The following is a 25,676-nucleotide window of genomic DNA, read 5'->3' as shown; positions in this document are numbered from 1 at the left end:
CACATATTAATTAAAATTGGGAAATTCTGAGAAGAGAAAAACATCAAAACAATGTGTTATAAAAGTTGGAAGGAAATGGGATGTTGTCGGCGTTTTAGGAATAGTAAATTATCAGACTGAAGTTACCAGGGCAATAATTAACTTTTTGCAATAAAGTGGTTTAATTAGAAGAATTGAAGATCACAATAAAGTCAAGAAGTAACACACTCCAATAGCTATAGTAGGTGGCGGTATGCACCTTAACGTTGGCCATAAGCGCCAAAAAACTAAAAGAAGAAGAAGTTGCCAGTAGCGTCATAACACAGCTTTGAGTCTTCTAGTGGTGAGATAATTCGTATATTTATACAATTATGAAAATATAGCTTGTTAAATCTACTATTTCACAGGGTCATTTCTGTGTTGTTTTAATGTGATACAGCTCGTTTGTGCGTCTTTTCTGGTGTATGCTAACTGAAATAAACATTTAGCCTGTAGTTATCTGGGTTGCCAACCATTCCGAATTGTCACGGAATTGTCCCGTATTTAAGCCATATTTTTACCCTTTTTCGCAGGCATAGGCAGTATGACAACCCAAACAATACAAATAGCACACGCTAAATTAAAAATAATAGATTTTTGGACACATTATTGTTTGGTTTGGGAACGTTTGTTGAAGGCGTTAAGACCCAGCAGAATCCTCAGCAGACTGGTCGCTCCTGCGTCACAGTGAGAAATGTATGAGATTTATCGTGAAAATGATTTATAATGAGATTTATTATTATTGGTGTCTATGTTGTGATAAATTCACAAACCCATCTCCCAAATTATTACTACATGACTGGTGAAGAATTAATTCTTTGGAATTAAATTGTGCATAGATTGGCGTCAGTAGCCTGAGTATATTGGGTGTCCCTTATTTTCAACGGAGGAGCTATTGTTGAATTCATTAAGACCTGAGTGACTTACTGTGTTGTTTGTTTGTATGTATGACTGTTATCATACATTTTCCTGGCTCAAAATTAGGTTTTAGGTGGTAAAATCCTGCTCAGTTCCGTCGAAGTAACTTTTTTCCCTGTGGAAGATTTTTTTTTTATATTTTAAAAAATAAATTATTTGGTATTTTGGCAGGCCAAACTTTATTTATTTTTTAATCCAACTAAGCCACAATTTATTTTAGATCTGTTTTCCCTCCATCGAATCTTAAAAAAACAAGTTAATGCCTAACTGTTAAGTGGCCACAAGGAGGTGCTCTAGATGTACGTTTTCCTTGATCGGTTTTCACTGAAGAAGAGTTGTCTGAAGTCAAGTGAATGAAGTTGTCCGAAGCATGAGAATGCTTTAAATTGATAAGTGCTTTGAATAAAAAAGCTTAAGCGTTTACCATGTCTTGCTCTGTTGTACTTTGACAGATGTGTGTGCTGGTTTATTGTTTCCTCAGCATATAAATTGCATTTTGTGGTTATATACTAATCTGTCAAATGTTAGAAAGTCTAAAAAGATATGATACTTAGAAAATGTAAATTTGATTTAAAACCAGATAAATAACTTTACATTTTGATAGATGGATAAACATAAACAACATGATTTAAGTGTGTGGATCAATGAAAGCATCAATTTGATTTTTGATTTTGGCAGATCTGCTCCTCCAACCACGCAGGAATTTACCAACAGTTCAACTCCTCCAGCAACAGTTTATGAAAGAAAGCCGAAAACATGACTGATCCAGAACCCTGCAGAATAAAACAGGAAGATACCGAACAGCAAATAGGTCGGTGTATATTCTTAATTCTTCACTTTATAAAACTTAAAGCAGAAACATCATAAAAGCTCTGAAATAACAGTGAAAGCTTCAATACAGAAAAGATGTGAAGTTACAAGTTACAGTGGTTCATATTACAATGAGTTGCGAGTCAGCTATTCAAAATTAGCCTTAGCCAATTGCTAATGATAGACATTCGTCACCTAGCATGAATATTTTATTTGCATATGCAAGTGATTTCCTGTATTGTACAGAGTTGCAGTGCTGATATTTGATAAAATGATTGGGAGATATCTTATGCCATTTTTAATAAGTATAACAGTATCTAATACAATTGAAGTCACATAGTTGTTGCAATGTCTGAAATGCTTTTTTCTTTTTGTTTATGTGACGTCATCACGGAAAGATAAATGTCATGAAACTGACGTTTCACATGAAATCCAACCCAAACATTTAATAATAAATCAATACTATAAGTTTACCATTTGACTTTTTTTTTTAAACACTTTATATACTAAAACAATAATGATTGATTGATTGATTTTTGTTCATTTTAAACCAAAAACTACGTACTGCAACTTGAAAGCAAATAACTTTCCATAAAACTATATCAACAGCTACTAATAGTGTATATTCGTCATTCATAAGCAGAAACCGAAACAAGGATACAAGATATGCAGATATATACGAAATGGAAACGCAGCAGTGCTTGCTTACCATTGTGAATATTAGTTATGTTGATGAATTCCTTCATTTTAAGAGGCTCATGTTGTTACAAAAATATTTTCATACTGGAAAGACTGAATGGGAAAGGGTGGTTTTCCAATATATAGTCTCACAGTCTGTTCTGTCCAGTGTGTCTGTACTGAGCTTCTCAAAACTAGTAAAGAATAGTTTTCACTTTTCACGTGTACTTTTAATTTCACAAGTATTTTTCTTTTAAGATTTTCTAACATTTTTGCTTTATTTTAGGCCTGACAGAAGAAAACAAGGAGATTAAAGAACTGATTGAAGAGGGGGAGAACCATCATGTAAAAACTGAAGAAATCTCTTCATCTTCGTTGAATTGTAGAGACAAAATATGGCCTCAGTGTGAAAAGAGTCTCTCATGCAAGCAAAATCTTGACATTCGCATAAAATGTCATCTTGAAGAAAAGCTGTACACATGTGATCAGTGTGAGAAGACTTTCACAATAAAAGGAAATCTTACAAAACATTTGAATGTCCACACTGGAGAGAAGCCATACACTTGTGATCATTGTGGGAAGTGTTTCACACGAAAAGAAAACCGTGATGCACATCTAAAAATCCACACTGGAGAGAAGCCGTACTCGTGTGATCAGTGTGGAAAGGGTTTCAGACTTAAGCAAACCCTTAACGAACACATGAGGATCCACGCTGGAGAGAAGCCGTACACATGTGATCAGTGTGGGAAGCATTTCAGACTTAAGCAAACCCTTAACGAACACACAAGGATCCACGCTGGAAAGAAGCCGTACACATGTGATCAGTGTGGAAGGAGTTTCACACAAAAAGGAGCCCTTAACAAACACACAAGGATCCACACTGGAGAGAAGCCGTACACATGTAATCAGTGTGGGAAGAGTTTCACACAAAAAGGAGGCCTTACAAAACACATGAATGTCCACACTGGAGGGAAGCTATCTACATGCGGTCAATGTGGGAAGCATAGGCGGAGTTTTTTGGGGGGCTGCACTGCCCCCCCAGAAGAGAGCCAATCATGATTTTGTCTGAGCTATTAAAATTTAAAGAATTTTTTTCCCCCATTTTATTTGCATTATCTTATATTTGAGGTGGATAGTATAATTATGTTTTAGCCTAAATTAATTTTAATATAAGCCCCATATCCTTGCGAGTCGCTACTCGTGATTCTTAACTTGTAACGATAGAGAGGACTCTCTTTTTTGTTATTTTCCTTTAGCAAGTTAACTGTTCAGCTACATTAGAAACAGGTTTTTCATATGAGGGGAATAGGAAACTGTCTCTGATCTTTAGTGGCACAGGACAGATTCTCAAATCTCTACTGCACACAGAAAACGATTTGACTGAAAATTTTATCAGAAGAGATTTGCTTTTAAATCGCTTATAAATGTGCCGTGCTCATTTTACTTTCACTTTGACATCAGCGGCAATTCGGCATCAATTGCTTAAATGCAATTCAAGCAACAACAAAATACAACGTTAAACTCAGGTAGCCTGTAAATTAATCCTAGAAGTTCTATTAACAAAACGAATAAAAATAGCTTACACACAAGCTACATGCCTAATATAAATAACAAATAACTTAGGCTAAAGATTAAATAGCCTAGTATACAAAACCACAATTCAGTGAACACAGTGGAACCAAATAAATAAGAAACGTAGAACGTTTATTAGCTAAACAAATAAGAAAGAAATTACACAAAGTTTAAATAAAGTAAATATCTGAAAACACTGAAGAACCATATAAGTAACGAATGTTGAAAAACCAAAGATAAATGGCAAAAGTCAACGGGCTTTTCAAAAAAAAAAAAAAAAACATTGCCAGACAGGCGTTTTTGCGTTTCGTCTCTAAACCTAAACCACCTTCAACACCAACTATCGCAACCAGCCTATTCTCTGACTTAGGTAATGTTATGTTTTTGTTTTGTTTTTTGCACATCATTGTTAAGTCTAAATGTATTTAATGTAGAATATGTTACATAAATATATGAAATAATATAGGCTAAAAAAGCTATAGAACTCTGTGACTAAAGCAGTAGAAAAAAATTTGGGCAGATTTCCTGGAGGACCACTCGAAATGTCATGCAAAGCAGAAACCTTACATAGGTTGTTTATGTGGAAAGAGTTTTTGTCAGATGCGGTTGCATTGAAGATACACCAGAAGAGACACAGTGTGAAGGATCATGCTTGCTCTGAGTGTGGGAAGACTTTTTTAAAAAAACTTATGGTGCACTGCGAGTACACCAGACAGTTCACAGAAACACCTTACAAGTGTGCACACTGTTACAAGAGATTCAAATGGTCAGCACATCTAGGATCCACACTAGAGAGAAGACTCATCACTGCCATTCATGTGGGAAGAGATTCACTCAATTATCTTCTCTAATTTCTCATAAATTACATGTCTGCACGTCTGAAATTACAGTAAGTAGGTGAAGTTCTGATCATGTACTTCCTGTAAACATAATGGCATTCCACAACACATATAGGCTAAATAACTTAGATCCCCATGTGAGCGCTGCGGCCAGCATTCTTGAGAACATTGATGGTGGCAGTTCACACTGACATCAGCAGAGGATCCTCCACACTAGATACTAGTCTTGTCCATGTCCTTGAAACTTCGTTTAAAAAAAAAATAAAAAATTACAAATTTAACATTTAAACAAACCCAAATAGGAAATAAAAAAGTTATCAAATAAACACGTGTCCTATTTTGTGCCCTAAACCCCTGAAACATTGGTGTCTCATATTTCAGTGCAGTCAATGCAATTTTGTAAAGAAATCAATTAAACATGCATGTGTGTAAACATTTTCAGATGTAACCTACCTTTTGTAATCGTTTTTTTTTTTTTTTTTTCCGGTTTTGTGTAGTGTAGTATGTGTCTTTCTTTTTAAATCTTTCAGACTGGCTTTCTGTGTTTATTGATGTTCAACAAGTTTCTGAATTAGAATAAAAAGGATTCAGCTTTGGGCGCCATCTTTTGGTCAGACGCGCGAATTCATTCGGCGTTACCCTCTCTGTATAGGCTATTATGGGTTTTCTCTTGTGCATTTGTTTTTGCGGTGCGTTATGCGATTGAATGAGTTCACTCCATTACGTCCATTATGGTTTCGGACACCACAACTAATGGCTGTTCCCACAAATATTGGGAATATTAAGATTCTGGGAGCCATCGATTAGCAGTGATGACGAGTCTTGTGAGTTGAGCTGTTCACATTGCTTTGTATGTTTACACAATCATGACAAACATTTTTATTAGCAACATTTTTAGCGGTAATTTCTGTCTTGTTTTTAGTTGATTATGTGCTATTTGAGCGTCTTTTTTAGCGTCTGTCGATTAAGTATAATGTGTAGAAATGTAATTTATTTAGTGTAACGTTAGCTGTCAATTTGAGGAACTAAGCCATTTTGGCTATGTTCGTTTCTGAAATGATCTTACATTCAAGTCACTTTATAAATGTGAAATAAGTTTCTAAAAACGAAGCTAAAGTATAAAGTATACTGCAGTTTTGTCACCATTTTCAGAATATATCCTAACCTGACTCATATTATCTAAATTTATCTAATTATATCCCTGCTGAAAAAAACTAGTCTGGTTGGCTGGTCTCCCAGGCTGGTTTTAGCTGGTGGTTTATCATTCTGACCAGCTAAAACCAGCCTGAAAAAGTGGCCAAAACCCCTCTAAAACCAGCCTGCTGACCAGCTTAAACCAGCCAACCAGCTGGGTTCCGTTTTCAGTGTATTCTGTTTACAATCCATGTTTTCTAATGTATTAGATCGCTTCTAAATTGTGACTTTACATTCATTTCATTTGTGCAACAGACTAAAGCAAACATAATCAACACTTTATAGGTCTTAAAGGTACACCTCTCTTACCTTTAGTAATTTTGTTATAGTCTGTGAAAAAAAAACATACATAACAGTAAGTAAATAAATAACCAATAAACAAATATACAGGTATGCCAGGTGAAAAGCCAAATGACATTAAATGTAAAACAATTTAATTTCTTTAACATTTTGATAGTTAAATGTAACATGCTGTATAAATATTTCAAATGTTTTACTCAATAATTGATTCATTTTTTATTATTATTATTGTTGCAGATATTCTTCTGTTCTCCACAGGAATTGACCAATAAATGGTGGATCATTTTCATCATTATACAAGTGAAGAAAAAGAGTTTAGAGAACATTGAGAACATGAGTGATCAAGAACTAAATCATGAAGATACTGAAAAGCAAGGAGGTTGTTTATTCTTGATTCTTTATTAAAGGTTAAAATTAACAATTTGAATTAATAATTGTTACAGTCTTAAAAGTCACATGAGTTTACTGTAAAAAGTTCTCACCAGATTCAACTTAAAAACCTAAGTTCAGCCGCTGCCTTAGGTTTTTAAGTTAAATCAGCTTAAAACTACAAGTCATTTTAACTTATTACAATAAAAATGAGTTGATATAACTTGTTAGTTTAAATGACTTAAGTTGATTTAACTTAAAATCTTAAGGCAGCTGCTAAACTTATGTTTTTAAGTTGAAACTGGTAAAAACTTTTTACAGTGTAGTGGAGAAGCCATACTCATGTGACCAGTGCTGGAAGTTTTTCGCACATAAAGGATCTTTTAATGAACACATGAAAATCCACACTGGAGTGAAGCCGTTCGCATGTGATCAGTGTGGAAAGAGTTTCAAAAATTCATGCACTTTTAAAATACACCTGTGTCGCCATTCTGGCGAAAAACCATTTACCTGTGATCAGTGCGGTAAAACATTTTTTAGTTCAGATGCGCTGAAGGCCCACCTGAAACTTCATACAAAGGAGAAGCCTTACATGTGTTCTTTGTGTGGGAAAAGTTTTAGTCAGTCTGGTACTTCAAAATTACATCATAAAAGACATAACATTGTGAAGGAGCATATGTGCTTCGATTGTGGGAAGACTTTTACTACATATGCTGAACTGAAACTGCACCAGAGCATTCACACTGGAGAAAAACCTTTCAAGTGTTCTCACTGTGACAAGAGGTTCAAATGAGCAGATTATCTGAAAAGACATGAGAGGATGCACACTGGATCCACACCATATCACTGTATTCAATGTGGGAAGTCATCTTCTTTACTCAGTCATACAAGAAACAATTGTCTGAAATTATGAAATCGTGTCTGAATTCTCCTTTGGATCCAGTACATTTTAATACAACACCGTTTACTTCAACCTCACTAAGCGTGACCCAATAAAACCGGTCTCTTCTGTATAAATCTGTCCTAACCAGCAACAAGCCGCAACAGAAAAACGTAACATGAAGCTGTTACAGTCAGATTCAGATCAACTCAAGTTGGAGTTTCTCCCAAATCAACAATATCCAAAAAGTTTTATCTTTGTAGTTTGAGTTTACTTCGATATAATTCAAATCATTTTGATTTTTGTACTTTTTAATTTATACATTTCTGATAATAGTAAAGCTTAAGTTAAAATATTAATGAGCAGTTGATTAAAATAAGTGCAGAATAAAGTGTTAGCATGGTTTAAGTTATTTTTGAGGCACTTTTTTCTACGAAAAATTAAGTACAGTATGTATCACTCTTAGTTTATTGACTCTCTTTCAAGAAGGAAAGCAAAGCATATTTTTATACATGTACATGTTCGTTTTCTGTTTTTATTAGCATGATTGGAATTAAGACATAGGCTAGGTTAAATCCTTTCATCTGTTAATTTGGTTTAATATTATATTTTATAGATGTTTTGTTGTTGTGAACAATATTTCATATTTGTTTAAATAAATGTACTATTGATTTCACCTTCCAGCAATGAAGTTATCACTATAGTGCCCTCACTCACTCAGTGTTTGTTCATCTATGCCAGTCCTCAGTGTATTTATACAGTCATGATGTTAAATTTCTTAACCAACGATAAGTTCTATTTTTTTTTATTGGCTACTGACTCTGTGTGCGTATATGTAGGCTATAATCACAATGAATAATTAATTTTTATTGCCATTAAAGTGAAACAACTGAATATAAACACAGAAGTCTGATAAAAGAAAAGTTAAGATGGCAGATCGCTTACTGTGGAATCCATTTTCTTTAAGGTAGGGGGAGAGTGGGGAGAGTTGCAACACTTTTTGCATTTCCTTTAGTTTCTCAGACACTGTATTAGAAAGCCGAAATTTTAATACAATAAAGCCACATCTGTCAGCTACTCACCCTTATTGCTGCAACATGTGCACATATGATAATATGCATACAATTTACACTTAAATAGACAAAGTGATATGTTGCAACTGTCCCCACAGTAGGGACAATTGCAACATAATAAAATGTAATTAAATAATTCTTAAATATCATTTTACAATTTCTTAATTTTATTTGTGACAAGATTTTATACCTATTCACTTTACAAAAAAAGAGAGATAGCTAACTATTAAAGGGGCTCCTTGCTATTATTATTATAATTGTACAATTATGTCATGTTATGGCAAGCTTTTAAATCAATGTTGTGGTAAGGGACAGCATGTTGGGATGGTTGCAACAGTGTGTTGCAACTGTCCCTAACAGTGATAGCCATGATAAAACTGATATATTAGCTAGACACAATATTGACAAAGACTAGCTATGCCTATTAGAAGCTCAGAACTTACTGATTAGAATGTTATGTTTTTACAATGCATCACACAAAGAACTTAGGCAATATGACCAAAAATCTCATCTTTAAAAAAAATATATATTTTTTTCACCATGAAATTTATTTTTTGTTGAAGGAATGATCACATGTGGCTGATTTCTTCCAGGAAGAATGAGGGGCCAGTAAAGCATGTGCAGTATGAATATCATCTCTCTATCTTATTCCTTCTTGAAGAAATAAGCCATCCCAGCAAACATTTGGACGTGTATTGACCGTTGAAAAGACGTCCGTCCGACACGTCCCGTCATGGTTGAAAAATAGTTCCAAAATGGAAGTTGAACCGACGTCTTTTCTGGCCGTGAATTCCACGTCTTTTCTGGCCGTGAATTCCACGTCTCTTCAGCGCGTCCATGGACGTCAGAATTAGTCTTCTTCTGGATGTTTATATGGTGTGTTTATGCATAAGTGTAGGCATATAAGCCTGCATATAAAATAATCATACACTAATTGTGTTAAATCGTAAACAGGCGATTTTGACGTTTAAGCATCTAAACTTGACAAAGGTTCTAAAAAGGGCCAAAATCGGCCCAGTCATACCGAAACGTCTAGATAGAACACGTTATAATCACGTGTAGATCAAACAACACATTACTTTACTTATACATTTAAGTACTTAATATAATTAACTGCATGATGCAGTTAATTATATTAAGTACTTAAATGTCTGCATCTGAATATAAGGTTAAGGTTTGATGCATGCAATTATGCATAATTTATAGTTATTACAGTAACTACATGTAACAAGGTCACTGTAAAATAAAGTGTTATATTATTAACATTTTAGTAGTTCATTACAAATGATCAAAGATAACGGGATGAACTAAAGTCACAATTTATTTATCACATTTATTTTATGGTTTTAATACAAATTCACCTGGGAAACAGGAAAAATTAACATGTTCATCACGAAACAAATTCAGTTTCATAACTAAATTTAAGGAATTGAGCTGTCACAAATATCTCCCACATCTTTTTCACCCGAAAACTTATTTTTTATAACCCCCACCCCCTGCTCTTCCTGGAGCATGTTTTAGATGTTCAGCCATAGCGCCATCAATTTCCGATTCCGTTGAATTGGGGTTCCACCTCTTCACAGCATCTGAGGGAAGAAAATATGAATGTAAAAAGCAAAAAGTTAAACAAGCACTTATTTTTAAAGTGTTTTTATCTATCAAACTAATTGTACAATGCAGTCGAACAAGACTTTTCCCATCCATTTCATGAACATGAGCTTCTCTGAGATACCAAATGATTGAATGTTTCACCAGGACCACTCCCTCTCCTTAGTCTTCAAAAAGTCTAAAAGTAATGTAGTGACACTCTTATGGAAATAAGATAATTTGTAATTATTTAAATTTGTCTAATTTTTAAACTGTGTGTCATGAATCAACATCTCAGAAAAATGTTATTCATTTCAAAACAAAGTGACGACTTAATTCGTGATGCAGGATGTTCATTTCATACATGTCCACATATGAGAACACCGGGACTAAAACGTTAATTATGCGTTTGGACATTTCTGATAAAAACAGGTCTTTTAAATAAGACACAAGGAACATACGATGTGTCACAAATTACCTTGTATTATATTATATAAAGGTGTAGCCTTGAATGCAGCCTTTTCCAGCTGGCCACCACCCTGCATGTTGAATTTTGCCATTAAGGCATTTGACATGATTCTGCGAAATAAACGATTCAGTCATAATATTAAAATGCATTGTAAGATCAGTATTACAAATTAGCAGTACTGTGCAGCTTGCCAATTGCATGCAGTGTTAAAACATACACTTTCACAACCACTCTCTATCATGTAATAAGTGCTCTATCCCTATCCAAAGTTTTTGTGACAAGTAATGACTCATTCATTTCTTACACTAACATTATGTTTTTATATCTTGTTTTAAGTCCTACGAACAACCTGATTTAGCACAGACATTACAACTTCAACACAAAAACAGGCAATTATATAAGTAGATATAGTGTGTGACAGAATTATAGTATTACCAAAGGTTGAGGTTATTATTGTGGATACTGTTACTATTGTCATTTTTTTATGAAATACGACACAGCAAAACACACAAACAATGCTAGGTAAATACATACCTGTTCATACACAGTCTCTGACTGACATTCGGCCAACTCTGGACAGTTGCTGAACCTAAAAGTGACACCACAATCAAAATAATGTAATAATGTTTTGGAAAATCAAGAGCAAGACAGAATTGACAGCAAACAAAAACAATGATATCGATATTGGCATTAGATTATCGATAAACAACTACTTGTACCTCTAATAAAAGATTTACAAACGGACTGTTTGCAAACTTTGCTTTAATGAATTTCCCATAAATGGCCTGCGTTTCAAACACCATATAATATTCCTTACTTGCTGATGGCATGGGGTAATTATCTGGTTCCACCTATTTGAAATTGTAAAACACCAAGGCAGGCTCCACTGTCCCCTCGGATTCTGAGCTGCTGTCCTCTTCCGCTAAGGCATCAACTCTTGCCCTTCGACATCTCCAGTTTCTTTGATAGTCAGAGGACATGTTTAGCAAATCTGAAATTACAAAATACTTTTAAAGCACTTATTGAAGTCAGCCATGCTCAAATTAATTTACAGATTTCAGTGAATTGTTCCTGAGCTCCTCCTACAGTTTTAACATATCACAGTCTTTCATTGCATTTATTTTCAGAAATAAACTTTCAGAATGCTACATCTGAGTAGTACTTTTTAATTTAATTTTTAAACATGTTTAATCAACCGATGTGCTCTTATGTGCTGCATGTCATTGATGTCAAAGTACATATATACATTTAACTATTGTTTTTTCCCTTTTATAGCTTGCCTAATAATAAAGAAATATATATATATATATATGCGCCACAGATGAGTTTCTTTTTAGGGTTAAAAAAGACCATAGCATTAAACATTACCTTTTAGCATACTAGCTAACTTTAGCCCAAGTTAATTTAACTTGACAGTGTGCTTATACTTGCTTTTGGCTCCGAGTAAAACAAGTAAAAATAAAATACATTAATAAAATACCTCAAAATGTACTTACCCATCGGTGAATTTTTAAATTGTGACTTACTTATGTATATAGCCTATATATATTTAATCATTAAAAACGAAATAATTAAATCATATTGTAATGTATGGGAAACTGATGGAATAATGGGTAAATGCAGTGATTTCACACTTAACTACAAGCAATTTGTGAATAGAATTTGACATAAAACAAGATGTAAAACAAATGGAAGTTTTTTAAATAAAGATTTCCGTGCTGGTTTGCATGGGTCTTACTAAACGTTTAAAGGACGTCAGTGGACGTCTATTAACAACCTCTTATGAAACTACTTTGGGCACTTAAATTAATTACTGTAGTATGCCAATGTGAATGTGAATGTAAGCACAATTGCTTTTGCATATTTCATAAGGATTTTATAGAGGTTGACGATGGACTATAAATGCACGTGTAAAAGACGTCACCTGCTGGACGTCCTTTCACAACCGAATCACAACCGGGTATATTTTGAACTACACTCAGCTAAAAGTCAAAGTAACAACTTTACATGCAACCACATATAATTGTAGACATGTACAAATGCATCTGAATGCATTTTTAAGAAATATTTTGTGTTAAAATTTTTTGCATATTTTGTCGTCCTACCGCGACTATTTTTGGCCAGGGACAGGACGTCGCCGTCGGACCAATGTTTGCTGGGATGTTGCAACTGCCCCTTGTTGCACTCTCCCCTACTTTACCAGTGTAAGCTTCACAGTTAATACTTCTACAATACTTCTTCAACAAAAATCTTAACTTTATATTTTGTGAAAAACTATAGGGCATTTCCCCCCACCTAAGTTTTTTTTTTTTTTTTTAGGCTTAACGGTATTCTGCAATTAAACCTCAAACAAACTCCCCTACTTTCCCTCTTTTTCTTTCATTTGTTTTGTAGACTTGTTTTTTTAAGAAACTATAATCCGAATGTTTGTTTGTAAAACGTTGATGTTAAACAAGTGAATACGAGGGAAAAAAGACTCGGCTGCAGATGCCATCTTATGGTCAGACGCGGGGATTTATTCGGCGCGACCCTCACTGAACATTATGTATTTTCTGGCCATCGGATGTTCATTGGTTATACATTTTTTATTGCGGTGCATCATGAGATTGAATGGGTGCACTGGACAACGTCCATTGTAGTTTCGGGCAGTACATGGCTCTTCCCACCTCATCATGCGTGTGCCTCACAGTGATGACGTCACAGCCTGCGCGTTCTTGCACTCAGTCCAGTCTTCTGAGGTGAGCTGTTCAAATCGCTTTATATAGACAATCATAACAAAATGTTGTTGTTTTTTTTATAAACGACATTTATAGCGGTCGTTTCTGGCTTGTTTTTATAGGATTATGTGCTATGTGTGCGTCTTTTTTGGCTCTGTCTAGGAGCTTGGCGATTTTTTGTTTATGTTCGTTTGTTTCGACGTTTGACGTTTTCGTGGTTTTTACATGGTCTTAAAATCTAGTCACTGTGTACATCTGAAGGAAGTTACTAAAACGAAGCATAAATGGTTGGATGCATTTGGCATGTTTAGTAATAGTTCTGTTTTAGTGCCGTTTTATCATCATTCTTAGAATATATTATGTGTGACTCAAATGATTATTCGATAACCTTTATTTAATGTTACCAGCTTCCTATTTCACCTTATAGTACATTTCTTGTAATACTGCTAATTTTATTGGTGCAAGCAAACTACATGATCAACACTTTTGAGGTCTTAAAAAAACATCTTAACTTCATTTTGAGTATTATTTTATGTGAAAAAAAAAATGTTTTCAATGAATAAATAATAACCAATGAAAAAGTACAGTTAATTAAAACTATATGAAGTTTAGTATAACATTTACATTTTGATAAATGGATAGTATACATAACATATAATGTGTTACGCAATAATTTTTTTATTTTATTTTTTGCAGATATTCTCCTATTCTACACAAGAATTTACCAATTCTGGTTTATGTTCATCGATTTACAAGTGAAGATTAGAGAACAGGGACAACATGAATGATCCAAAACCCTGCAGAATAAATCACAAGGATACTGAGAAGCAAGGAGGTTGGTGTTTATTGTTGCGTCTTTATTATTGTTGCTAAATCACTGATGATTGTATGTGGTGTGAGAAACTTATTTTATTGGACTGTCCTGCTTTTAATGAAGGTAGAAAATATTTTTTAGTAAATCATGTCGGCGCTGATAGCCTTGTGGGCAGCGCGCCGACATAAAGCGCCATTGCACTCCGGGCGTCCTGTGTTCGAAACCCGACTCGAGGACCTTTCTCGATCCTGCCCCCTATCTCTCTCCCACTTCGCCTCCTGTCACTACTGGTCTGTTCTATCAATAAATGCAAAAATGGCAAAAAAAAAAACTAAAATATACTTTAGTAAACACTGTTAATGGATTAAACATCAACTTTTTTTGACTCCTGAGGCTCTATCACACAACTGGCGCAATGCAGCGCTAGGTACAATGCCAGTGTTTTTTGATAGTTTCAACATGTGTTAGTAATATGCTATGGGCGGGTACACAACACCTGTACACTATTAAACACATAAAACACACTATTTGCTTGTGCACTAGCAGACACATTTTCCCTTTGGAGAAGCGTTTAGTCTTTGCACTTTCAAATTCTGCCCAGAACATGGTCTAAAAGGGTTGTCCCTATTCATGAGTAATGGGTGTGTTTTCGAGCGTAACGTGCAATAAACCCAGGCCCGTCGCGACAAGGCAGGCAAACCAAGCAATTGCTTGGGGCCCCGAGCTGGCCTGGGGCCCCAAGACAACGACTGGTTAAGAATAAAATGCAGCGACAAACTGTGTGAGCGCCCCATTGATAGTGAATGCAGTAAAGTGCAATGACACTGTTATCGGGATCCCCCTCAAGGGGGCCCCCCTCGCTGACAGCAGCCAGCCAACCACGCGATCTCTGCTGCCGGCAAAATACAAAACTTCCTCGGCAGTCATGAAGCGGAATTATGCTTCAGGAAGCCAAAAAAGAAAGAAGAGAAAGGAAGAGGAGGATAAGAAAAAAACAAGACAGTGGTAAGTGATAAATTACACACATAAAATAGCTCTACTTGTCTTGTACAAATGGTGCAATTTTGCAGCAGGTAGGCTAGCAGAAATATGTTTATGTATGTTAGCTAAGCTACCTGCCTGACAGCAAATGCTGCTTGTAACGAACAGTTAGAGCAACTTTTTTTTTGAACGGACGGAATATGGTTACATACTGTAATATGTTTTTTAGTGACCTCTTTCAATATGCTAACAGTGAAATGGTAATTTAAGATTTTTTTTTTTATTATTATTTTCCCAGCTACACCATCAACTTCATCCTCAACATCAACAGATGCTTCACTTCTCAGTGCTGATGTTTCCTCTTCAGCACAAGGTACCACAAGCTCTATAATTATAGCTGATATCCTGCACAGCCCAGAGTTTAAACTGATAAGTGTGTGCTGTCATATTGTTAGAAAAAAAAACAGTGCAAATCACTACTGAATTCCCATCAAACTGTGTAAATACTAGTCACTTTTGCCCATGGACATTTCAGAATTTTTTATATACAGTAGTGCCTGTCAAATATCTAGGTGTCAGACACTCTGTGATGCATTCTGTACCTGAACAGATGGATTATATTAATAAAAAAATATTATTTTTCCCCAGCTACACCGTCAATAGCATCTCTCACAGTGGAAGATACTGCATCCAGAACAGAAACTGAGTCTGCACCACTTCCCAACACTGAGGTTACCTCTACAGCTCAAGGTACCACAAGCACTGTAATTATAGCTGATGACCCTGCACAGTGGCCAGCAGTCCTGACTGAAAGTGTGCGCTGTCAAATTGTTGAAAAAGGACCAGTGCAAGTCACAAACATTGTATTCCCCCAAAATTCTGAGAATCCACCTCAAAGATTTACAAATGACAATTACATGAGAAGCATGAAAAATGGGGAGAAAATTCTTCGATCATGGATGTTATATTCCATGAGCACAGACTCAGTGTTCTGTTTTGCCTGCACTGTTTTTGGGAAGCGTGACAATGCCTTAAGCAACTGTGGCTTCCGTACATGGAGGAACCTAGCTCACCATTTAAAAGAACACGAATATTCAAAGGGGCATTGTGACAATATGACATACTGGCATGAGCTGCAGATTAGACTGCAAACCAATACAACCATAGATCAAAGACAACAAGGCTTGATGTGGATCGAGATTGAGCATTGGAAAGGTGTCATAAGGAGAGTGATTTCCATAATTTGTCACTTAGCAGAACGCAGCCAGGCTTTAAGAGGGACCACGAGTGAGTTGTATGACCCACACAATGGGAATTTTCTGGCACAAGTGGAACTGATGGCACAGTTCGATTCAGTTATGACTGAACACATAAGAAGGATAGAAAACCAAGAGACAAGAGTGCATTACTTGAGTGGAACTATTCAAAATGAAATAATTGCACTAATTGGAAACAAGGTACTGGAAGAGATTGTGAGAAGAGTACACAGAGCAAAGTATTACTCTGTTATTATGGATTGCACTCCTGATGTCAGTCATAAGGAACAGCTTTCCATTGTTCTGAGAACTGTCAATTGCGAACCATCTGTGTCCATTGCAGAACATTTCTTTGGATTTTTAGATGTTGAAGACACAACTGGTAAGGGCCTGACTGAAGTCCTGCTTGACCACCTGCAGAAACACAGCCTGAGTCTTTCTGACTGCCGTGGTCAGTCTTATGACAATGGCAGCAATATGATGGGCCATAAACAGGGTGTTCAGGCAAGCATTTTGCAATTGAACAGCAAAGCATTTTACATTCCATGCAGCAGTCATACACTTAACCTGGTTGTGGCAGATGCTGCCAAGTCCTCAGTGCTGTCCATCTCCTTCTTTGGTGTGTTGCAAAGACTCTATACCTTATTCAGTTCCTCTGTGCAACGCTGGACAGTTCTAAAGGAACATGTAAAGCAGCTCACTTTAAAACCTTTGTCAACAACAAGATGGGAAGCTCGGATTGACAGCGTGAAGGTGGTGCGATACCAGTTACCAGAGATCCTGGATGCATTGTCTGCACTCCAGACGTTTGCTATAGAGAAGGGGGACTCAGAGACCATGTCCACTGCTAAAAGCTTACGTGGTGAGTTGAAGACCTGGTCTTTTCTGCTTTGCACAATGACCTGGTACAATATTTTGTACCAAATCAATCATGTCAGCAAGCTGCTACAAAGTCCAAATGTTTCCATGGAAACACTTAGATCAGAAACAGAAGGAGTAAAAGACTACCTTGAAGACTTCAGGGAAAATGGGATTGCTTCCTGTCAAACTGATGCAAAAGACATTGCAGAAAATCTGGATATGGAAATGACCCTTCCTGAGAAAAGGCAGCGTAAAAAGAAAAGACAGTCTCTATATGAAGGTACAGACGACACTCAGTCTACTCCAGACGAGACTTTTAGAAGAGACTTCTTTCTGCCCATGGTTGACACAGCCCTCAGAAGCCTAAGTGACAGGTTTTCAAGACTGAAGGGTGTTTATGACCTTTATGACTTTCTGTTCTCAAAGGAAAACATGAAGCAGACAATAAAGAATGGAAAGCTTCATGAACGATGCAAAAAATTGGAACAAACCCTCCATGACATTGATGCTGATGACTTGGCACTTGAGATCAATTCATCTCTCTACACTTTTCCAGACCATGTAGCCACTTCCCCATTTGACATGCTTAATTACATTTACAGTGAGAAGCTACTGGATTTGTACAGTAATTTAAGCATTGCTTTGCGTCTACTCCTGACTCTCCCTGTGTCAGTGGCCTCTGGTGAGAGGAGCTTTTCAGCTTTGAAGCTGATAAAAAATTACATGAGGTCCACCATGGGCCAAGAAAGGCTCACAGGACTGGCACTTATGTCAATTGAGCGGGATGTTCGCCAGTCTTTGGACATGGAGGACATTGTGATTGCCTTTGCAGAAAACAAGGCTCGCAAACAGCAGTTTTAGATAATTTGCACATGTTTGAGAGAACTGAAAAATGTTAATGTGAGTATGTATTAGGGCTGGAGGATTTTATCGATTCTGCGATATAAATCGATATTTTTTTTTCCAAAGAAAGTATAGATTTAGCCGCGAGTATCGATACATACGTCCCATTCTAATCCCCCGTGTTGTTTACCCCTGTTCGCGTTGCAGGAAGAGCGATTTGGTCAGCCAGCCGCTAGTGTTGCTGTAGAGCAAGTTACCCGTACTAACTTTACACAGACGCAGATGTCTACTCTTCCTGTTTACCAAGTCAGAGCGAGGATATTCAGAGAATGGCGGCGAATATAAATCCAGCACCCGCCTGCTTAAAGGGATCCCTTTATATATAATTTGATGTTTATTTGTTTACCCCCAGGGCATCCAAGATGTAGGTGACTTTGTTTTCTCAGCAGAACACAAACGAAGATTTTTAACAAAAACCGGTGAAGTCAAATAATGGCAGTCAATGGTTACCAAATCTTTAGAGGAAAGAGAAACACACACAGACAAATCCAAATTACACCCTGCGGCTCGTGACGAAACACTGATGTCCTAAGACACGAAACGATCGGTTTTTGTGAGAAACTGAACAGTATTTGTATCATTTTTTACCTTTGACACACAGCCACGTCCATCTGTCCTGAGCAGGAGGTTAGCTTTCGGATCGTCACATGTGAACGCGCTCTGAAGTAGAATACGCAAACACCGGAAGCGATCTGTCGCGTGTATACAACACTCGTTGTTTACACAGTGCACACAGACTGTGGGTATAGCCGCTATTCAAAATGGTAATTACTTGCGCTTATCCTGATTGTTCAAACCAATTTAAAGCTAAAAGATTACATCTGCTTGCGCAAACTCATGCGGGACTTTTAACCGATTTCCCCTTACTGCGTTTGCGTATACTACGTCAGAGCGCGTTCACATGTGACGAGCCGCATTCAAAGCTCGTGCTCAGGACAGATGGACGTGGCTGTGTATTAAAGGTAAAAAATGATATAAATACTGTTCAGTTTCTCACAAAAACCGATCGTTTCGTGTCTTAGGACATCAATGTATCGTCACAAGCCGCAGGGTGTAATTTGGATTTGTCTGTGCATGTTTTTGCTTACTTTTAAAGGTTTGGTGCCCATCCACCAGTATTATTTGACTGGCAGACTGCACTGGTTTTTGTTAAAAATCTTCGTTTGTGTTCTGCTGAGGAAACGAAGTCACCTACATCTTGGATGCCCTGGGGGTAAGCATATAAACATCAAATTTTCATTTTTGGGTGAACTATCCCTTTAATTGCAAATTGCAATGTTGCATTTTATTTACTTTTCAAAGGCTTGTAAGCTACAGTTTGCACTGTTTCAATAAATGGAACTAATTTTCTCAACACATCTTTGATTAATTTTGTCCAGCATTTAATTCAATCCAAGTAAATGAAACACTTACAAGATGTCACCAAAATCACTCTGTCTCTTTTAAATCTATCAGAAAATGATGTAAGTGTATCGAATTATATAGAATAGTATCGAATTATATCGAATCGTATCGAATCGTATCGTTGGCAAAATATCGTGATATATATCGTATCGTGAGCTGAATATCGTGTATCGTATCGTATCGTGAGATTAGTGTATCGCTACAGCCCTAGTATGTATGTGTGTGTGTGTTTTTAAGTATGTTGGATTTAGTTATTGTGCACTTTTTTAATGTATATTTGATTTTATGGCACAGTGGTGTTTTTTTTGCAAATGTTCAATTGTTGAAAATGTTCAAATTTTATGCACTTTATATACAACAGCAGTATTTGCACTCTAAACATTTTTTATGTATGCACAGTATATGCAACAGCAGTATTTGCACTGTAAACCTTTTTTATTTATATAAAGTATGAGTGAATTTAAACTGTATGGCTATGCTGTGGTTCCTTTGCGTGCGTGCGTGCGGGGGGCCTCCATGTCCATTTTGCTTGGGGCCCCCAAATTCCTTCAAAAGGCCCTGATTAAACCAAATATTTTTCGTGCTCAAAAATATGTAAATATCTGATGACTCAATACACGCAATTCACCTTTAGTCCTCGAGGTGGCATTGTTTGATAGATAATAATGACATGATGTTTCACTCATAATTAGGGATGCACCAATATGTATCGGTCGATAACTTGCGCGTTATGTCAGTAAAGCCGGTTCTGTAATCAGCGGTAAATGCCATCAGGTGCGTGATTTCACGTTGAGCCGTATATACTTCACACAGCCGTTGTTCACTGAGGAGCTGCGCACATTCACACTGATAATGAACATTGATTTGCGCAGCTCCTCGGTAAACAACGGCTGTGTGTAGTATATACGGCTCAACGTGAAATCACGCACCTGATGGAATTTACCGCTGATTACAGAACCGGCTTTACTGACAAAAAAACGCAAGCATGATCGGCCGATTCATATCGGTGCATCCCTACTCCTAATTATCGCAGGCATAAAACAAAAGAATATCATCAGCAAAATTTGAAATGGTTTGAATGGCTTTACTGCAGAGCAATTACTATATACAATAAAATATAAATGCCACTGTTATTTGAAGGCGGATGTGGTGAATATGCTGCCGGCAATCAAAATAATTATTTTGTAGTCATTGAAAATGATTGTTTTGCAAATATGGCTGAAATCGCGAATTTGAGCCAGATGCCAAATGTACTGTGGAAGTGCGCTCTGACGATGACGTTGATGGTAAAATCATCTGCTCAAATTGAACCCTTCTAAGTTTCAAAAGGTAACAAAATATTCTCTATTTTATTCTTCTGTAATGTTACATATATCAAGAGAGTTTTTTGCTATTGCAGAAATTAGAAATCCATCCGTGCTGGATATATATGTCCGGGTCACTAAAGACCCCAATATGTAATAGTGATTGGCGAAACAGTCATGCATTTAAGGGTTCAACTAGCAAACTAAGTGCACCTGGGCAATGTTCGTTAGTCCATGTGCTTAGATTGTTAAAATAGGACCCCATAGTCTCCTAAAAATACAGCAAAGAACACTCAGTGTGGAAATCTGTCCATAAGAACAGTGTACGAGAACTGAATTAAATTAGGAATCTTAAACAGGCAAGGCTTAAAATGTAAACGATCAACTTTAAAGGTGAAGTTCACTTCCAGTACAAAATAATTACAGAAAATTGACTCACTCCCTTGTCATCCCAGATGACAAGAAGTCTTCCTTTCTTCAGTTGTAAATAAATGATGCTTTTTGAGGAAAACATTTCAGGAAGGTTCTCCATATAGTGGACTTCTGTGGTGCCTGTGAGTTTGAACTTCCAAAATGAAATTTAAATGCAGCTTTAAAGGGCTTTAAAGGGCTCTAAACGATCCCAGCCAAGGAAGAAGGGTCTTATCTAGTGATACAATTGATTTAGTTAAAAAATGCTTATCTTGTCTAGCTCTGCGCATTCCGGTTCAATACCGTTAGGGAAGGCAGAAAAACTTCCTCATCTCACTTTTTTTCTCTAACTTTACTATCGTCCTACATCGCTGCAGAAGTACCGACCCAGTGTTTACAAAGTGAACATGCAAAGACGATCAATGGCCCTTGACCAAAAAAAAAAAAAAAAAAAAAAAGGACGATTTTGAAGTTTAAGAAGAAAATGAGATAGGAGTTTTTTGACATACCCTACATACTCTTGAACCGGAATGCAGAGCACACGCAGAGCTAGACAAAACGATAACTTAAGATTAAAAAGTAATATAAATGTTAAAATGTTTAAGACAATAACAGATTTTTTTGCTAGATAAGACCCTTCTATCTTGCCTGGGATTGTGTAGAGCTACATTTGAACATTTAAACTGCATTTTGCAAATTCAAACTCGTGGGAAAACATTCCTGAAATATTTCTTCAAAAATCATCATTTCTTTTCAACTGAAAAAAGAAAGACACGAACATCTTGGATGACAAGTAAAAGGTCTGTAGATATTTGATCTGGAATTGAACTTCTCCTTTAATGGCACCATAATCGGCTATGAGAACAATTTTTGTGCACAAAGAAAAAAAAAAAGACTTTGTTTAAAAATTTGTCTCTTCTGCATCACTGTCCTCCGCCATTATGGAGACTACCATGACATATGCGTGTGCATTGCGAGGGCTTTTGCTCATAAACAAGGCACAGTGCACGCGTATACATTGTGTTATTCTAGATAATGGTGTAAGAAAGTGATGTGGAGGAAAAGAAATTTTGAATAAATTATTACATTATACAAGTTGTTGTTGTTTCCTTTGCACACAAAAGGTATTTTCACATCTTTGTAAAAATACAGTTCAATCACTGATGGCACATTTTAGAAATGTTCTTACTACGTTTGTGGATCTGGGAACATTTACGTTACATTGCTGTCTAAGCAGGGTCTGTTCTCGGAATTCAACAAAAATATCTTAATTTCTGTTCTAAAGGTGAACGGAGGTCTTACGAGTTTGGAACGACATAAGGATGATTAATCGATGACAGAATTTTCATTTTTGGGTGAACTATGCTTTTAAGTTCACAATACAGTAGGGTGTTCCACTTCACGAAAATGCATACACACATAAAAATGGGGTTTAAAATTGAACAGCTTGTCGCTGGAGCAGTACACTTAAAAGGACATCTTTTTTTACCCCTAATAGGTACCTAAAAGGTAAGTATTTCTACTATAATTTGTACCCTATAGAGGTAAAAAAGATGTCTTTTTAAGGGTACTGCCTCAGTGAAAAGCTGTTGTACCTTAAAAGGTATAATTTCACACCCTTATATTTCTTTTTTTTTTGTGTGTTTACTCAAAGGAAATGTGTTTGTGATGTAGTACATAAGTCTTTGTGTACATATGAGTTCTCTGGTTCTAATTCTGATCCCAATATTATAATTAGTACAAGTTATGATTGATTATTAATATTTCCCATTTGAGCTAATTCGCTACTAACTCTTTCTTACTTTCATTTTAGACCCGATGGAAGACAGGGAGCATAGTGAAGAGCTGAGTGAGGCAGAGGAGAAACATCTTATCAAATCTAGTGAGAAATCTTTAAGTTGCTCACAGACCAAAAGTCATTTGTTGAAACACATATCCAAAAAGCCTTTCACCTGCTCTCAGTGTGGGAAAAGTTACACAGCAAAAGGAACCCTGGCAATACACATGAGAATCCACACTGGAGAGAATCTGCACGCATGTGATCAATGCGGGAAGAGTTTTTCGATAAAAGCATACCTTAAGGATCACATGAGAATCCACACCGGAGAGAAGCCGTACTCATGTGATCAGTGCGGGAAGAGTTTTACGGTGAAAGGAACCCTAAGGAATCACATGAGAGTTCACACCGGAAAGAGGCCGTACTCATGTGAACAGTGTGGGAAGTGTTTCGCTTACAAACACGGTCTTAAAATTCACACGAGAGCTCATAGGGGAGAGAAGCCGTACACATGTGATCAATGTGGGAATAGTTTCACAAGGAAAAGGTCTCTTAATGAACACATGACAATCCACACTGGACTAAAGCCGCACACCTGTGATCAGTGTGGGATTAGTTTCAGACACAGAGCAGCCCTTAGGGAACACATGACCATCCACACTGGAGGGAAGCCGTTTACATGTGATCAGTGTGGAAAAAGTTTTAGAAAGTCATGCACCTTTAAAATACACCTGCTTCGTCATTCTGGAGAAAAACCATTTACCTGTGATCAGTGCGGTAGAAATTTTTTCCGGTCAGATGCGCTGAAGGACCACCTGAAAGTTCATACAAAGGAGAAGCCTTTCATATGTTCTTTGTGTGGAAGGAGTTTTAGTCAGTCGGGTTCTTTAAAAATACATCAAAAAAGACACAACAGTGTGAAGGAGTATATGTGCTTTGATTGTGAGAAGACTTTTACTACATATGCTGAACTGAAAATGCACCAGAGCATTCACACTGGAGAAAAACCTTACAAGTGTTCGCACTGTGACAAGAGATTCAGGTGGTCAGATTATCTGAAAAAACATGAGAGGATCCACACTGGAGAAAAACCCTACAAGTGTTCACACTGTGACAAGAGATTCAAATGGTTAGAATATCTAAAAAAACATGAGAGGATCCACACTGGAGAGAAGCCGTATCACTGCATTAAGTGTGGGAAGAGGTTCACTCTGTCATCTAATTTACTCAGTCATACAAAAAACATATGTCTGAAATGATTAACTCATATGTGAATTCTCCTTTGGTTCCAGCACATTTAATTGCGACACTGTGTCCTCGCCAAACCTGACCCAATAAAACAAGCAATAGAATCTCTTCTATATAAATCTGCCCTAAACAAGAGAAAACAAAACATCATCTATAGCTCTTACAGTGAGATTAAATAAGACAATGAGTGTTAGGATGGTTTATGTTGTTTTTGATTCTTCTGTTTCTACAAGAAATCATGTACAGTATGTATCACTCGTAGTTTATTGTCTTTTTCATGAAGGAAAGTGTTAACATTTTTATACATGTAAATGTTTTATGTTTTCATATCAGTGCGATTCAGCAGAAGAAGAAAAAGCAGTTGGAATAAGGACATAACAGTTTGTCGTATTGTGCAATCCTTTCTGTTTTGTTCTGTTGTTGTGATATTCTACAAAACAGCAAGCTTTAAAAAACTTTCTTTCTTACTGCAGAAAATTAGATCACTGCATAATTTTATTTCAGGTAGCCTATTCACCGGTGCAAGCTTCAAGGTGAATACTTCTACAACACTCCTGTCAGTGTAGTCCATAGTTATGACAAAAAGCTTGACTTTATCTAGTGGTTATTTTGGGCAAAACTGTAGGGGGCGTTTTACGTGAACGTGTATGTAAAACCTTCTACTCTCATGCTTGTTCTCTTTTTCTTTAATTTGTGTAGAATGTGATGTAAAAACTATAAGCCCCGTGTTTGTAAAACTGTCAGCTAGGACTGCCTTTCTGTTGGTGTTCGCCAAATGAATTAGTAACATAACATTAAAAAACAATAAAAATTAGGCCTACATTTATTACAGTATTCATTCATCTTTGTTCATGTAAATTAATAAAAGTACAGTCAGTCATTGTTAGTTCATTTTAATTCACAGTGCAATAACTAATGTTAATAATGCTAAATTAGATTTGAATGCATCCTGAATGTCTGCATTAAAAATAATAAAGATTGATAAATGCTGTATAAGTATTTATTAGTTAATGTTAACTAAAGTAGTAAAGTTATATTAACTAATGGACCGTTCTAATCGCTGTTCTTAACATGTCTCAATGATGACGTCACACAGCCTGCGCATCGGGCATTCAGTCCAGCAAGTCTTCTGAGGTGAGCTGTTCACATTGCTATGTATACAATCATGACAATAAGTTTTTATAAGCGACATTTATAGCGGATATTTCTTTCTTGTTTGCGTAAATGTTTTGTGCCATTTTTTTTTTTTTTTTTTTTTTTTTTGTTGTTGTTGTTGTTGGCGTCTGTCGATTT

The 25,676-nt window shown here is 36.4% G+C and overlaps 2 protein-coding genes and 1 pseudogene across 2 annotated transcripts; all 3 read left to right on the top strand.

Moving 5' to 3' along the window:
- Positions 1 to 281: 281 nt before the first annotated feature.
- On the top strand, positions 282 to 7,611 carry LOC141338020 (uncharacterized; annotated as a pseudogene).
- A 6,507-nt stretch (positions 7,612 to 14,118) lies between these two features.
- LOC141338915 (uncharacterized) lies at positions 14,119 to 25,209 on the top strand. Its single transcript, XM_073844528.1, has 2 exons — positions 14,119 to 14,259; positions 23,172 to 25,209. Exons 1-2 carry the CDS (start codon positions 14,205 to 14,207, stop codon positions 24,392 to 24,394), a joined length of 1,278 nt encoding a protein of 425 aa, XP_073700629.1. The 5' UTR covers positions 14,119 to 14,204; the 3' UTR covers positions 24,395 to 25,209.
- Positions 15,289 to 19,183, top strand: LOC141339268 (zinc finger MYM-type protein 1-like). Its single transcript, XM_073844896.1, has 2 exons — positions 15,289 to 15,592; positions 15,868 to 19,183. Exon 2 carries the CDS (start codon positions 16,137 to 16,139, stop codon positions 18,195 to 18,197), a length of 2,061 nt encoding a protein of 686 aa, XP_073700997.1. The 5' UTR covers positions 15,289 to 15,592; positions 15,868 to 16,136; the 3' UTR covers positions 18,198 to 19,183.
- Positions 25,210 to 25,676: the final 467 nt, after the last annotated feature.

The sequence above is a fragment of the Garra rufa genome, chromosome 7 (genome assembly GCF_049309525.1).
Source record: "Garra rufa chromosome 7, GarRuf1.0, whole genome shotgun sequence".
Taxonomy (NCBI): domain Eukaryota; kingdom Metazoa; phylum Chordata; class Actinopteri; order Cypriniformes; family Cyprinidae; genus Garra; species Garra rufa.
This window is presented reverse-complemented; position numbering and strand designations above follow the sequence as displayed.